At 44.6% G+C, this 13,859-nt stretch overlaps 2 protein-coding genes across 2 annotated transcripts in view; both read left to right on the plus strand.

Annotated features, from left to right (window-relative positions):
- Window positions 1–3,390: 3,390 nt before the first annotated feature.
- Window positions 3,391–13,859, plus strand: part of LOC311056985 (leukocyte cell-derived chemotaxin-2) — a 16,886-nt gene continuing 6,417 nt past the window's right edge. Inside the window, exons 1-2 of the mRNA XM_084073852.1 lie at window positions 3,391–3,462; window positions 11,548–11,621. Coding sequence (XP_083929978.1) covers window positions 11,567–11,621 — 55 coding nt within the window. The 5' untranslated portion in view covers window positions 3,391–3,462; window positions 11,548–11,566. The remainder of the gene's footprint in view (window positions 3,463–11,547; window positions 11,622–13,859) is intronic.
- Window positions 5,348–8,455, plus strand: LOC311057582 (importin-7-like; the record flags this gene model as incomplete). Its single annotated transcript, XM_084074570.1, has 1 exon — window positions 5,348–8,455. One exon carries the CDS (start codon window positions 5,348–5,350, stop codon window positions 8,453–8,455), a length of 3,108 nt encoding a protein of 1,035 aa, XP_083930696.1.

Genomic DNA, 13,859 nt, shown 5'->3' on the forward strand with positions numbered 1-13,859 from the left:
AATACTGCAATGTCGAAGTACTTTGTTACAAGTATGGTGTTCAAAATTGACTTGAGTAAAAGTACAAAAGTATTGGTATCAAAATGTACTTATAGTACCAAAAGTAAAAGTACTGAAATGTTTGAACATAGCAGATCTACAAGCTTGTAGATCGGCTATTTTCAAATAGCTTAGGTATAAAATTGGACTAAAGTGGTCAATGTATGTTTTATTGTAATAATTCATATCTGCAAAGTAACTAGTAGCTAAAGAGTACAATATTTGCCTCTGAGATGTAGTGGAGTAGAAGTAAAAGTAGTGGACAAGTAGTGTAAAAGTAGTGGACAATGTTGAGGTAAAGTGCAAATACCTCAACATTGTACTTAAGTACAGTACTTGAGTACATAGTACTTAGTTAATTTCCACCACTGAACACCAGCCATGATTCACCTCCCTCTGTTTGTCACAGTCTGTCTGTTGTGCCTGGCCCCTGAGTCCCTCCAGAATATTCCACAGAGGCGAGTGGACATGAAGGGCAGCTTGTGTAGTAAGGGCTGCTTTACACCCAAAGAACAGCTCTCTGTTCCCTCTTTTTGTGACATGTTTCTTTCACCTGAGATTTTAAAAGTGCCAGAAAGAGAGGGAGAGAGAGTAAGACGAAACAAAGAGGGAAATCTTACAGGCTCTTGCCAGGTGACACAGCGTATACTGTATACAATGGTGAAATATCATCATACTTTATTTATTTTCCCCTGCTGCTTCTCAGTTCTCTCTTCTCAGTTGCAGTGAGGTTCACGGGGAATTTTGTCGCTGTCGGGCGGAAACATTGCATGTCCAAAACCGTTACTTTTCAGGAAATGGGAAGAAGAGCCTGTGTTCCAGTGGATCCAATGCTGTTGTAATTATTCAGTCACAAGCACGTTAATACTTTTCATTGACAGACAGACTTAACCATTTGGTGTCCCTATTTTTGGCATGTCAAATATGTCCAAAACATGAAAAAAAATTAATAATAATAAGTTTCAATAGCTCAGAGAGAGAGAGAGAGAGAGAGAGAGAGAGAGAGAGGGAGTTGGAGAAAGAGAGTCAGGAGAATTAGAATGTATTTCAGGTCTGAAGCAAGTGGTGCATTGCTGCAACTCACGTCTCAGGGAAGGGGGAGTTTAAAGGGGGGTGTGTGTGTGTGTGTGTGGGGGGGGGGGGGGGTCGGTTCACTGGGAACTGTTGCTAGGAAACACTTGTGGCATATCTTCTCCGTCTCCTTGAAATGCAGAGAGTAACTGACAGAGGAGTGAAATGTCAACCCTGTCCTCCCAGGAGTGTGGAGAATGATGGTGCATGTTTCTATTTAAGTAGCCATGTCTATCAAAGGGCTACTCACAGAGTCAACAGAGACATTTCTACTACCGGAGAGGACACTCTGCTTAGGATGCAGACAGGCCACACTCTCTCTCTCTCTCTCTCTCTCTCTCTCTCTCTCTCTCTCTCTGTTCTTTTCCTCTTGTTATATTTTGCGTCCCTCTTTATTTTACCTCGAGGGCGGACTGCTTGTAATGCAGGGCGACTGTTCGCGGGCTGGCCAAAAAGTTTAAATTGCTTCTTTTTCTTTCTGTCTGTCTCTCTCCCGCCCCCACGCACACACTCTGTCTCTTTTACTACTCTGTCTCTGTCTCTCTCTCTCTCTCTCTCTCTCTCTCTCTCTCTCTCTCTCTCTCTCTCTCTCTCTCTCTCTCTCTCTCTCTCTCTCTCTCTCTTGTATATCTCTTCCTCATTCCCCGGCTCTCCTCGTTCACATTTCAAGCCATACGGTCCATCACTGTACCCTGCACATATTTGATTATCAAAGCTGGCTGGCTGAAAAGGCTGAAGGCTCTCAACTCTCCTGCTGCTGTAGCCCCTCCAGTCAGTTACATCATAATGCAGAGAGAGAGAGAGACAGAGAGAGACAGAGAGAGACAAAGAGAGTAACCAGCCCAGAATGATAATGAAGCCATTCAAATTCTATCACCACATCTGTACCGCACCACAGAGACTACTGTATAACTTATCACAGCACATTACCAGTCAGTGGCAGATGTGGTTGGTCTCCCAAAGCCTGCAACACAACACCACTGTAGCGAACAATGATTCAAATCCACGACAGGGTGTGGTATTTCGTTTGTTTGTGTGTGTGTGTGTGCGAGTGTGCGCGCGCGTGCGTGCGTGCGTGCGTGCGTGCGTGCGTGCGTGCGTGCGTGCGTGTGTGTGTGCTCCTCACCTGCCCCCACCGGGAGCACATAGAGCCTTCGTCCTACTCCTCTCGCCCAACACTCGATGCTGACAGGTGCCGCCCCAGCCCATAGGGCTGTCTCCAAAAATGCAAAGGTTGATAAACTGTGTTTTCTACAAGCTCCCAACGTGAGTTTGTGTGCTTTTAGATCTGCTATTTTCACTATTGTTTTTTATTTCTGAAAATATTTTGAAAAATGTGTGTTAATTAAAACAAATCTGGAAATCTTTAGAAAAGAACCATATATTTTTTTTTGTAGGAAATGTTATTTATATCCTACATTTCTATTTAGGATATTTACTTTGTGACCCATACAAACTTGTATGGGTCACAGCCATATATGCCAGACACATCGGCAAGTATCCATGTCCACCAGTATGTTTGCACAATAGAGCGACATGTAGATTTTTGATTTTTGATGATGAGTTGATTTTAAAGTGATGTCCTGTCGACGCTACTGGCCCAAACTGTTGACTAACAATGTAGTGTCATACAAACTGTACAACATGTAAGTACATTAACGGTGCGGGAAGCAGCTATCCCAATAGCCAGACCACTGAGCAATATTTGTGCAAAGTCGACTTGGCACTCAACGCTGACTGGCACTCCGTGGGTGTCGCTGCGGGTTCTGGTAGAAGGATGTTTAGAAGTTTTAAGCCTGAAATCAAGCCAACCAGCGACATGATGAAACATGACCAGAAAACATTTGATTCCGTTCATAAAAATAATTATGAAGCGCAAAAAAGGCGAATGTGCAACACTTTGTACATATTTTAAGAGTGAAGGAACTATACTCATCCTGTGAACCATGCCCCTTATCAACATCAAATCATTTTTGAAAAATGTAGCCTTTAATCCCCAAAATGGGGATGCAGCGTTAAAGGTGCTTAAAGAGTCATGATAATGAGGTAGAGAGAGGTTGTCAGTGGCTCATTATATGAAATAAGAGTTACTGGACACATTCGATGGAAGTTCTGTGGAACGTTCAGTGTAACATGAAGGAATAAAAAAAAAAGAAGTGTCTCCTTTCAGACGAGCATACAGGGATGTATTTTTGAGAGTCCAATATCAATATTGACTGGTGGGATGTCTGGTAGCCATGGCCTATGCTGTACACTCCCTCCCTCACATTGCAGGCTGACCTGCTTTCAAACACACTCTTCTTTGTGTCTCTACTATGCCAGCGCCCACGCTTCCACTGCTCCTTAAGACTGGTAAGTGTACTAGATACATTCCTGACACTATCTGGTAGTATATAAAAACAACTATGGATGAGAACCTAAAAGTGGTAGATTTCATGTTTCGACCTCTGGTGGCTCTGTAGTAGAGATTGAGACAGACAGTAGAGATAATGTTACTGTACACTGGTTTTAAAACTGGATTCTTAAATGATTTGATTTTGGTTTGGATTTATTTGGATTCTGGGCAAACTGTTCTAGCCTGGTAAACCCTCCCTCCAGAAATCTCAATTGTATTTTATTTCAGGAGTGAGTCTGGCCTGCAGACCTATATGGGCAATTTGGCTGTGGGCTGGAGATGGGCGGGAGTAATGTAGCTTTGATGTCCAAGTGGCCCTTTGATGTCCAATTAAGCAACTTTATAGCCTCGCGTAGCCAGACAATATCACACGACACACTGCGTGGATATTAGTCTGGTCCCTATCAACGGTAGATTTTCTTCTAAGGGGCGGTTACCGGTTACAAAAAGATCCAAACGGACTCTATTGGTTAGACCTAAACCAATCAGAGCAGTGCTTCCTTGAACGAACCAATCAGAGCAGTGCTTCCTTGTACGTCATTGCTCCAAATAAGGTGATAAGCCCGCCCACATTTGGATACTGGGCCCTGGTTGGCTCCGCACAACTGCGGAGGGAGAGAATTTAAATCTCTATGGAGGGGGGCCAGACCTAATCTGCCGAGGGCTAAAGTGCATGCAATTTTGCAAAGGCAGATTCATCTGGAACCAGGCTAGCAACTTTAGGCTGCAGTGATTATCACCAGGAGTAATTGGTTTGTCTTTGATGTTAATGAGCAGCTTGTATGAAAGGTGTATTGATTAATGACGTGTGAACCACTCTGGTTCCACCTGATTGGCCTACCCCCGCTGTCAATCACAAAACAATGAGCGAGGACGCTGATTGGCTCGGTTAGTTGGTAATTCCGCTAGAAACTCCCACAATGGGCAATCAGGCCAGACTCACTCCTGGAATCAAATGGAAATGAGATTTCCGGAGGGAGGGTTTACCAGGCTAAAACTGTTCTACAAGAATGTACATTTTACTATGTCATATCATATTTATGTATATAATGCATACACTGTATACACCTGTAGACCAGTTTGCCCAGAATCAAAATCAAGCCATCCATATCATAGTGTAGAATCTACACTATGTAGCTACACGCTAACAGCGTGTACAACAGGTACAGCATAACTGACTGGGCATGTGTTCTCATGGGCATTGCGCTATTCTAACTATAAATACTTCAATCAATCAATTAATCAATCAATCAGCATTTCTGGGTTTATTGCGCTGACAATCGATTACTGTGTTCAGGTTTGGTATATTCATTAGCATTGGCTGGGTTTCTCTTTCTCTCTCTCTCTCAGTGATCAGGCTCTCCTCCTCTCCACCTCTCCCGCCCTCGCTTTCTGTACTGGGTTATTGCGTGGGTGTAAAGGCGTTCTCACTATCCCTATATCCCCCCCCCCTCTCTCTCTCTCTCTCTCTTCGCACCTTTGTCGATCAGCTTGTTGAGGTTCAGTACCCAGTATTGCCCGGCGGTGGTGGTAAAATAGGCTGTCTCCCTCTCTGTCCCTCTCCGGGTTATCACACGGGTGAAATAAGCTCTCCCTCATCCTCTGTTTCTCACTCCCTCCCACTACCTCTCTTGCTCTTGGAGATTGAGCTCTGGTCTGACATCAATCACAACATAAACCGTTGCCTTGCAATGCCAATTTGTGCAGACGCAGGGCATGGGCTGGGACATATAAAAGATATGCATTTATATATTTCACACCAGTTACACGGAGCGCCTTGCGTAGTGAAAGGAGATTAATAACACTACTGAAATATTAGATCTGAGCCACAGAGTTTTCCCAATGAATCCTGAGTCTCTAGTCCAGGCCCTATGGGGCACTATGGATCCTAACCGGCGTGAGGCTGCAGAGAGACAGCTGAATGAGGGTCATACCCAGGTAAACTTTGTGTCCACGCTACTGCAAGTCACCACCTCCGACCAGCTGGATTTGCCTGTCAAACAAGCAGGTGTGATTTACCTCAAGAACATGATAACTAAGTACTGGAGTGACGAAGAAGTTTCAGGCACAGAGACGCTGGTCACCAGCAGCATCCCTGAGGAGGACAAGCAGTTCATTCGAGACCATATTGTGGAGGCCATCATAGTCTCACCCGAGTGCATCGGGGTCCAGCTGACGACGTGCATCCACCAAATGATCAAGCATGACTACCCAGGCAAGTGGACAAACTTTGTGGAAAAGATAGGCTTCTATCTAAAGTCAGACAACAGTGCAGGATGGCTGGGCATCTTGCTCTGCCTCTACCAGCTGGTCAAGAACTATGAATATAAGAAACCAGATGAGCGCCAACCCTTGGTGGCTGCCATGAACATATTTATGCCTATGTTGAAGGAACGCTTCATCCAGTTACTGCCTGACCCTTCCAGTGACTCTGTGCTGGTGCAGAAACAGATCTTCAAGATACTCCATGCCCTGTTCCAGAACAACCTCCCTTTGGAGCTCATCAACAGACAGAACCTGCCAGAATGGATGCAGATCCTGAAGACTGTAGTGGACAGAGATGTGCCTCCAGAGACATTGCAGGTGGATGAGGATGAGAGGGCTGATCTGCCCTGGTGGAAGTGTAAGAAGTGGGCCCTTCGCATCTTGGCCCGGCTGTTTGAAAGATATGGCAACCCAAATAATGCACCCAAAGAATATGTCAAGTTTGCAGAACTTTTCCTCAAATCATATGCAGTGACTGCACAACAGGTGCTACTGAAGGTTTTATATCAGTACAAGCATAAGCAATATGTGGCCCCCATAGTGCTCCAACAGACACTCAACTATATCAACCACGGCATTACACATGCCATTACCTGGAAAAACCTGAAGCCTCACATCCAGGAAATCATTCAGGATGTGGTTTTCCCATTGATGTGTCACTCAGACTTTGACGAGGAACTGTGGCAGGAAGACCAAAACGAGTACATCCGCATTAAGTTTTCTGAGTTTGATGATGTCATCACCCCCTCCACAGCAGCACAGACCCTCCTCAATACCTCCTGCAACAAGAGGAAAGAGGTCCTTTCAAAGACTGTGGGCTTCTGTTACCAGATCCTTAATGATCCTAACTCTGACCCCAGGAAAAAGGATGGTGCCCTAAATATGATAGGTTCACTAGGTGACATTCTGCTCAAACAAAAGATGTATAAGGAACAGATGGAGACCCTGCTGAAGAATCACGTCTTCCCCATGTTTCTCAGTGAACTGGGCTACATGAGAGCCAGAGCCTGCTGGGTTTTGTATTGCTTAAGTGAGGTGAAGTACACGAGTGACCGGAATCTGCAGACAGCCCTCGAATTGACACGTCTTCGTCTCATCAATGACAATGAAATGCCCGTCAAGGCAGCGGCTGCCTTCGCCCTACAACTCCTTGTCAGCAACAATGAGAAAGCTAAAGAGTACGTCAGCCCCTTCATCCAGCCAGTGATGCAGACACTCCTGGACATTGTCAGAGAAACTGTGAATGATGAACTCACCAGCGTCATACAGAACTTGGTCAATGAATACAGCGAGGAGATCATCCCCATCACAGTGGAGATGACGCAGCACTTGGCTATGACATTCAAGCAGATGATTGAGGGGGGCCTTGATGAGGAGGAGGGGGGAGATGAAGACAAAGCAGTAACAGCTCAGGGAATCCTCAGCACCATTGAGACATTGCTGGACGTGGTGGAAGAGCACAAAGACATCACCCAGCAGTTGGAAGGCATCTGTCTACAGGTGATTGACTCGGTGCTGAAGGACCACCTAGAGCAGTTCTATCGGGAGATCCTGAATCTGTCCGACAGCCTGACCTGCAAGCAGGTGTCCCCACAAATGTGGCAGCTCCTTCCTGTGATGTTTAATGTCTTCCAGGAAGATGATTTTGACTACATTATAGATATGTTGCCTCTCCTTCACAACTATGTCACAGTGGATACAGACACTCTCCTGTCTGACACCAAGTACCTTGAGATTATCTTCAGCATGTGCAAGAAGGTCCTGACAGGGGATCTTGGTGAGGATCCAGAGTGTCATGCAGCAAAATTGTTGGAGGTGATCATTCTGCAGTGCAAAGGCCGTGGCATCAATCAGGCTGTGCACTCGTTTGTGAATGTTGCGTTGGAGCGGTTGACGAGGCTGGTGGAAACCAGTGAGTTGCGGACTATGTGCTTGCAAGTCGCAATCGCTGCGCTTTATTATAGCCCACCTCTGCTCTTCAACATCCTGGAGAATCTGCGCTTTCCCAACAACACAGAGCCCATCACTAACCAATTTATTACTCAGTGGCTCAAAGATATCGATTGCTTCCTTAGCCTCCATGACATGAAGATGAGCGTTCTTGGCCTCTGTGCCCTGATTGACCTGGAACAAAGACCCCAGGCTGTGAACCAGGTGGCCGGCCAGTTGCTGCCTGCTGCTATTCTGCTCTTTAGTGGTCTGAAAAAGGCATATGCCCTTAAAGCCAAAAAAGAGAATGAAGACGATGAGGAAGATGAGGATGATGAGGATGCTGAGCCTGCCAGCGACGAGGATGACATTGATGATGTCCGTGTTCAGAAGCAGGCAGGAGAGGATGGAGATGATGATGACTACTGGGATGAGGATGATGATGAAGAGGAGGAAGCATTAGATGATTACACTACTCCTGTGGATGATGAAGACAACTTGTCTGTGGATGAGTATCAGATCTTCAAAGCCGTACTACAGAATGTACAGACCCGTGACCCAGCATGGTATCAGGCACTCACACAAGCCCTTGATGAGGAACAGGTCAAACATCTTCACGACGTTGGCATACTCGCAGATCAGAGAAAGGCAGCACATGAATCCAAGATGATCGAGAAGCTTGGTGGCTACAAGTTCGAAGTGCCAGCTGTGCCAACTAATTTCAATTTTGGAGGCAACCCTCCAGGAATGAATTGAGTGATCCCTTTGTATTAGCCTGTGACTGACTGAGTGAAGTGAGGTCAAGTGAAGTCAAGTGAAGTCAAGTCAAGTGAAAAAGCTTTTGTGCGTTCCCTTCAGTAGTGGCTCCAGAACTGGTTCTTCTCACCCATACTCACTAAATGCACAACGCTAGAGAGGAATAAGCTCTGAAGTCCAGTGTGTATAGGGGATACCATGACGGCAACTCTTTAACGGTTGGATTCAGGGCCGGATGAACCCTTTTTGGTGCCTGGGGCTACGACCAGGTGCAGGGTTCTGCCTGGCACTGATTTAGCAGTATTTTGGCGCTGTTACTTGGAATAGTCCAGTCTTTTTTCCTTTTGGCCAGGCGTTTGGTGTCCCCTGAGCTTGGTGCCCCTAAAGCCTGTGCATTGAGCCCGGCCTGGTTGGGTCTGTGTGTCTGTGTGTGTTTATCCGGACCTAATATCTCTAATTGTTGGACCAATCGGTGCCATATTTGTGCAACTTAGTACCTCCACACATTTTTTTTTCAAATATGTTTTATACTTTTTGAAATAATAACTTTCATTTTATAATGGAAGTCATGGCTGAAACCGTGCTCTTATTTGGAGTCATACACATCATAGACGACTGATACATGCTGGCCACATGAAGTCTGAGATCCACATTGGAGCCACGCCATCCCCATGTGGATCCCAAGATCCACATGATTCATTTTTTCAACCCACTCAAAACAAAATTAGGGGCTTAAAAATTTGAAATTGATAGAAGGGGGACTAAATATTTAATCTTTATCACCGTCTAGGCCAAATGACCGTGGTAAGATTATACCTCCGACTGTAGTGTTAGTGGTGTTTTTTTTTGCATCGACACATTTGTGTTATGTACATACAAAGTTACGGTATTTCATTTTCAAGTAGCCTTGTAAAACAACTAGAGGCATTTGTAAGGTGTCAACAACTGTGTTCATAATGTAACATATTGGGTATTCAGTGGTTCTCAAAGTGGGGCCCCATCAAAATGAGGAACAGTTTAGAACTTGTGTCCCATCGTGATGCGTTGTGAGTTTGTAGATCTTTTCTTATCGGGGTCCCTGGTGCAAAATCTTTTAAACCCACTTAGCACTGTGATCTCTGTAAATTAATGACTATATCAGTTTCATATGGTTCAGGTCCTATAGCCTCCTAGCTGTGTCAGATTTTTTTGTTATGTTTTTTAGCGGTGCCAACCGCTCTATACGTGGCTTTGTCCGTATGTCCGTCCGTCCGTCCGTCCGTCCGTCCGTCCGTCCGTATGAGCCTGACGGCAAAGAAGAAACACATACAAACACACGCACACACACACACACACAGACACACACGGCCTTGGACATTGCCTATGCCATCTCTCCTCTCTTTGGCCACACGTGCCACTGCTTATCAAAGAGGGGTCCAGGGACCCCCAATGATGTTATGTCCGTCCGCCCGTTTATAGCACGGGATTTCAAACAGCTATAACTCCAGTGCGCAGCATGCCACCAAGTCCTAATTTCATATTTGGACTTAGACCACCAATAGGGACAAGCATGAATTGCTGAAGTTATCAAAGCAGGCTCCAGGGACCCCCCCCGTAAGCTATGTCTGTCCGCCCGTTTGAGCACGGGATGTCCGTTTCAGCACGGGATGAGCACGGGATTTTAAACAGCTATAACTCCAGTTTGCAGCATGCCACCAAGTCCACATTTGGTCTGTGGACTTAGACCACCAATAGGCACGAGCATGCATTGATGAAGTTATCAAAGAGGGGTCCAGGGACCCCCAGCGCCCGTATGAGCACGGGATGAGCACGGGATTTTAAACAGCTATAACTCCAGTTTGCAGCATGCCACCAAGTCCACATTTGGTATGTGGACTTAGACCACCACTAGGGACCAGCATGAATTGCTGAAGCCCCGCCCCCTCTGTCTTCCCATTGGCTGGCCTTCAAACAGCCATAACTCAAGTTCGCAGCATGCTATGGAGTACAAATTTTGTACATGGACTACCGCCCCAAAGGCACCGCTTCCTTCACACAGGGTGTGATTTTTGTTTTAATCAAAGACTTTTTAAAAGCAAAACTGTCTGTAATGTTATTTGCAACTGATTTCTCCTGTAATGATATCTAGTCATCGCAATGTAGTTGGTTTTGCTGTTGCAAGATGATTTTGCCAACCTCTGAAACATTCTAGATTGGAAAAAGACAATTTGTTTGTGAGCACTGAAGGTACAATTAGATGCTTCATTGAAACATGTACAGTTGGACTTACAGTATTGTGAAGGTCTCAAGCTTTAGGATGGGGTGGGGTATGGATGAACCATCTATATACAACATTGCGACATCTGGTGAAATATGAAATTTATGGGCTTGGACAACTCTAAAGTCTTTGCATTGTTTTTTCTCTTCCCTGAATTGTTTCCACACAGTCAATGATGCGTATAGCTTGCAAGACTAGTGTCATGCAAGACCCATACGTCTTACACTGACGTGGCAATCAGCTGACCAATTGGGGTGCTTATTTAATCTCACCTAAATCTGCGTTCCTTCTACGTATGTTTCCCTGGTTTATTGTTATGCGGCTGTTTGCTCCCACCGCCACCCCAGCACCACCAGTGGGCTCTGCAATTAGTTATGTTGTTCCCCATGGGGGGTTGTTATTGTATATCTGTCTCCTTGCTCTTAATGGTTCATGATGGTTGTCTAATTGTGCTCTTTATCCAATATGTATACACACACACCTTTTATTTGTGACTAATAAAGGAATATATATAATATAAGGTTTGTATTAAACGTCAAAGACACTAATCAACACACTGACAACACCAATGGAAAAAAACAACCATATACAAACAAAGACTTGAAATAAAGAGTACATTGATTATAGTGAGCTTAGCAGCTTGGCGGAAGTGTGGGCTCGATGGACCGGACGCTCCTCCCACCACATTGTACAAGTGGAGAATAATTTACTGCCTGCAAATTAAGTTACCTTATGATATATATGCATGTATACTGTGTATATTCGTTCCATTTCCCTTCATGCTCCTCTACAGAGAACCTGTAAGAAGAGAAAGCTAATGTTGGTCTCTTTGTAGGTGTTTGAGTTTGAATCCCATGAGAACCAGGATGCTGTTGAGACTCTTCCTCATTGCCTCTCTGCTAGTATGCTGTGAGTATTCAGAATATTAAAATCTACAGTAGAAACACTTGCACGCACGCACGCACGCACGCACGCACGCACACACACACACACACACGCATAGCACACGCATAGCACACGTATAGCACACGTATAGCACACATCCTGTACCATTCAACACGGGATGCTAACAGGAACAATAATGTACGAATAGTACATTATACATGTGGCTGCCCTGGAGGTATTCCATAAAATGAGCCTTATTAGGAAATAGTAAACTCCTGTAAACACAGACCTCAGGGGGCCCGGGGCCTGTTACTGGAGTGACTAAACTGTATGATTGAATGTTTCATGCAACATTAGATTAATTGTGTCTGACCCCTAAGCTTGGGGCACCGTGACTCCAGAGGTCCGTTGAGCAACATGAAAATGAGACAGCCATCTTGCTCAACAGATTAAATGACTGTTGTCAGCTCTAAGAGAACAAATACAGCTCTCAGAGGACAGATACAAAATTGTACTTGAGTACATGTACTTAGTTACTTTACACCACTGCTAATATCTGATCTTTGCTATTCTCCTGCTGTTGTGTTGATGCTTACCATCATTACTATTTTTGTTGCTACAAGGAACCAGAATAGGCTCTATGCACAGCAGCCATATTGGAAAGAAATTGGGTCTCTTACTTCCTTCACAGGTGTTACCAATGATACTAATGAAGGCTCTGTACCATTCTGGTCAGGGTGCGGATATCGTGCATTTTGGCTCACTAGATACACTCCATTTTGGTTCCCAAATGGCCCCTTTATGGTGGGTGTGTAACTCTGTACAAATGGAACCAAATGGACCCTTACGGGTCCATTTGGTTCCATTTGTACACTCTCAGAGTTATGGGGGTCCTTGAAAATAAGACAACCACTATGCCACACTAAATGGAACAGAGCCTTAATTAGTATCATTGGTAACACCTGTGAAGGAAGTAAGGAAGGGGCCCAATTCATTCCCAATATGGCTGCTGTGCATAGAGCCTATTATACTCTTATGTATCCGTACACAAGATGTAACAATAAAGAAACCTTGAACCTTGAACCTGTGGCGCCACACGAGCGCAAATCTTTTGGTGACAAGCGGGATTCCTCTGGTAAACACAGCCACGGCATCCCCATGGAGTCTCGCCTGCTAAACATTGCAGACGAGGCCTCGATGGTAATCATTAGCTCACAAGTTCTATCTGGGTCGGGTCAGGTTTAGAATTCAATTGTTCCAATTGTTATTATGCACGCTATTTGCTTCTAACATTAGTATGGGATACTTACGCTGCCTAATCTTTCACAAGGCCCCGCTGCATGTACTTTTATTCGTTGCCAACCACGTTCAAAGAAAAATAGCTTTTCCATGCCCCATCCAACAGATTCTGCATGCCAGTCTCCCTGTCATTAAGGTGTTGTGGTGCAGAAGTGCAGCTTATCACCAGCTTAGCAGCAAGTGTGTGCGTGCTTTAAGTATATTTTGATGCCAATACTTTTGTACTTTTACTCAAGTACATTTTGAGTTCTGGACTTTTACTTGTAACAGAGTATTTCTATATTGGAGTATTGGTACTTTTACTTAAAGGTGTAGTGAAATGAAAAATATGTTTTTCACACATTTAGAGCATATCCGTGGTCATCATATGGGCATACCTAACAATAGATGCCAAAAAAAATGAAAAAAAAACATTTTTTGTGTATTTTTACATCTAAAGTCCCTAAAAGGCCAATCTTAATTACTTGCTGTAAATGAAAACGTGCTGCGTGATGACATAACGCAGCCTTCATGAATATAAATTAATCTTGATTACATGCACCTGTTTGATTCCCATAGCTGCACGTTCTTCAAACACAGCTGATTTTAATTACAGAGATACTCCGTTTTGAATCTCATTGAAGATGAGTGTATTACTCATTTTAAACTTCATCTGCACACTAAAATATGTATCTTAAAACATTATAGGTTAGAAATAAGCCAGGTAGTAGCAAACGTGCTTCACTGGCCGTCTCTCTCTCACTTGTAAACAAACACTAGCCGTGTTGCGCACGGCTGAAGTGATTGAGATCCAACGTCCCATAGCCTGAAGGGATGGGACCTTCTGATTGGTTTAGAGTTGGTTGTGCGTGCGTGCGTGTGTGTGTTTTGCACCAAGTCACAGTGATTGAACTATTCACTGTGTCTTCAGAGGTTAATGGAGTTAATGAAGATCAAGGACTTGTGTGATGTGTGGGTGTGGGA

This window comes from Gymnoscopelus microlampas (genome assembly GCF_963454915.1).
Source record: "Gymnoscopelus microlampas genome assembly, chromosome: 12".
Classification (NCBI taxonomy): Eukaryota; Metazoa; Chordata; class Actinopteri; order Myctophiformes; family Myctophidae; genus Gymnoscopelus; species Gymnoscopelus microlampas.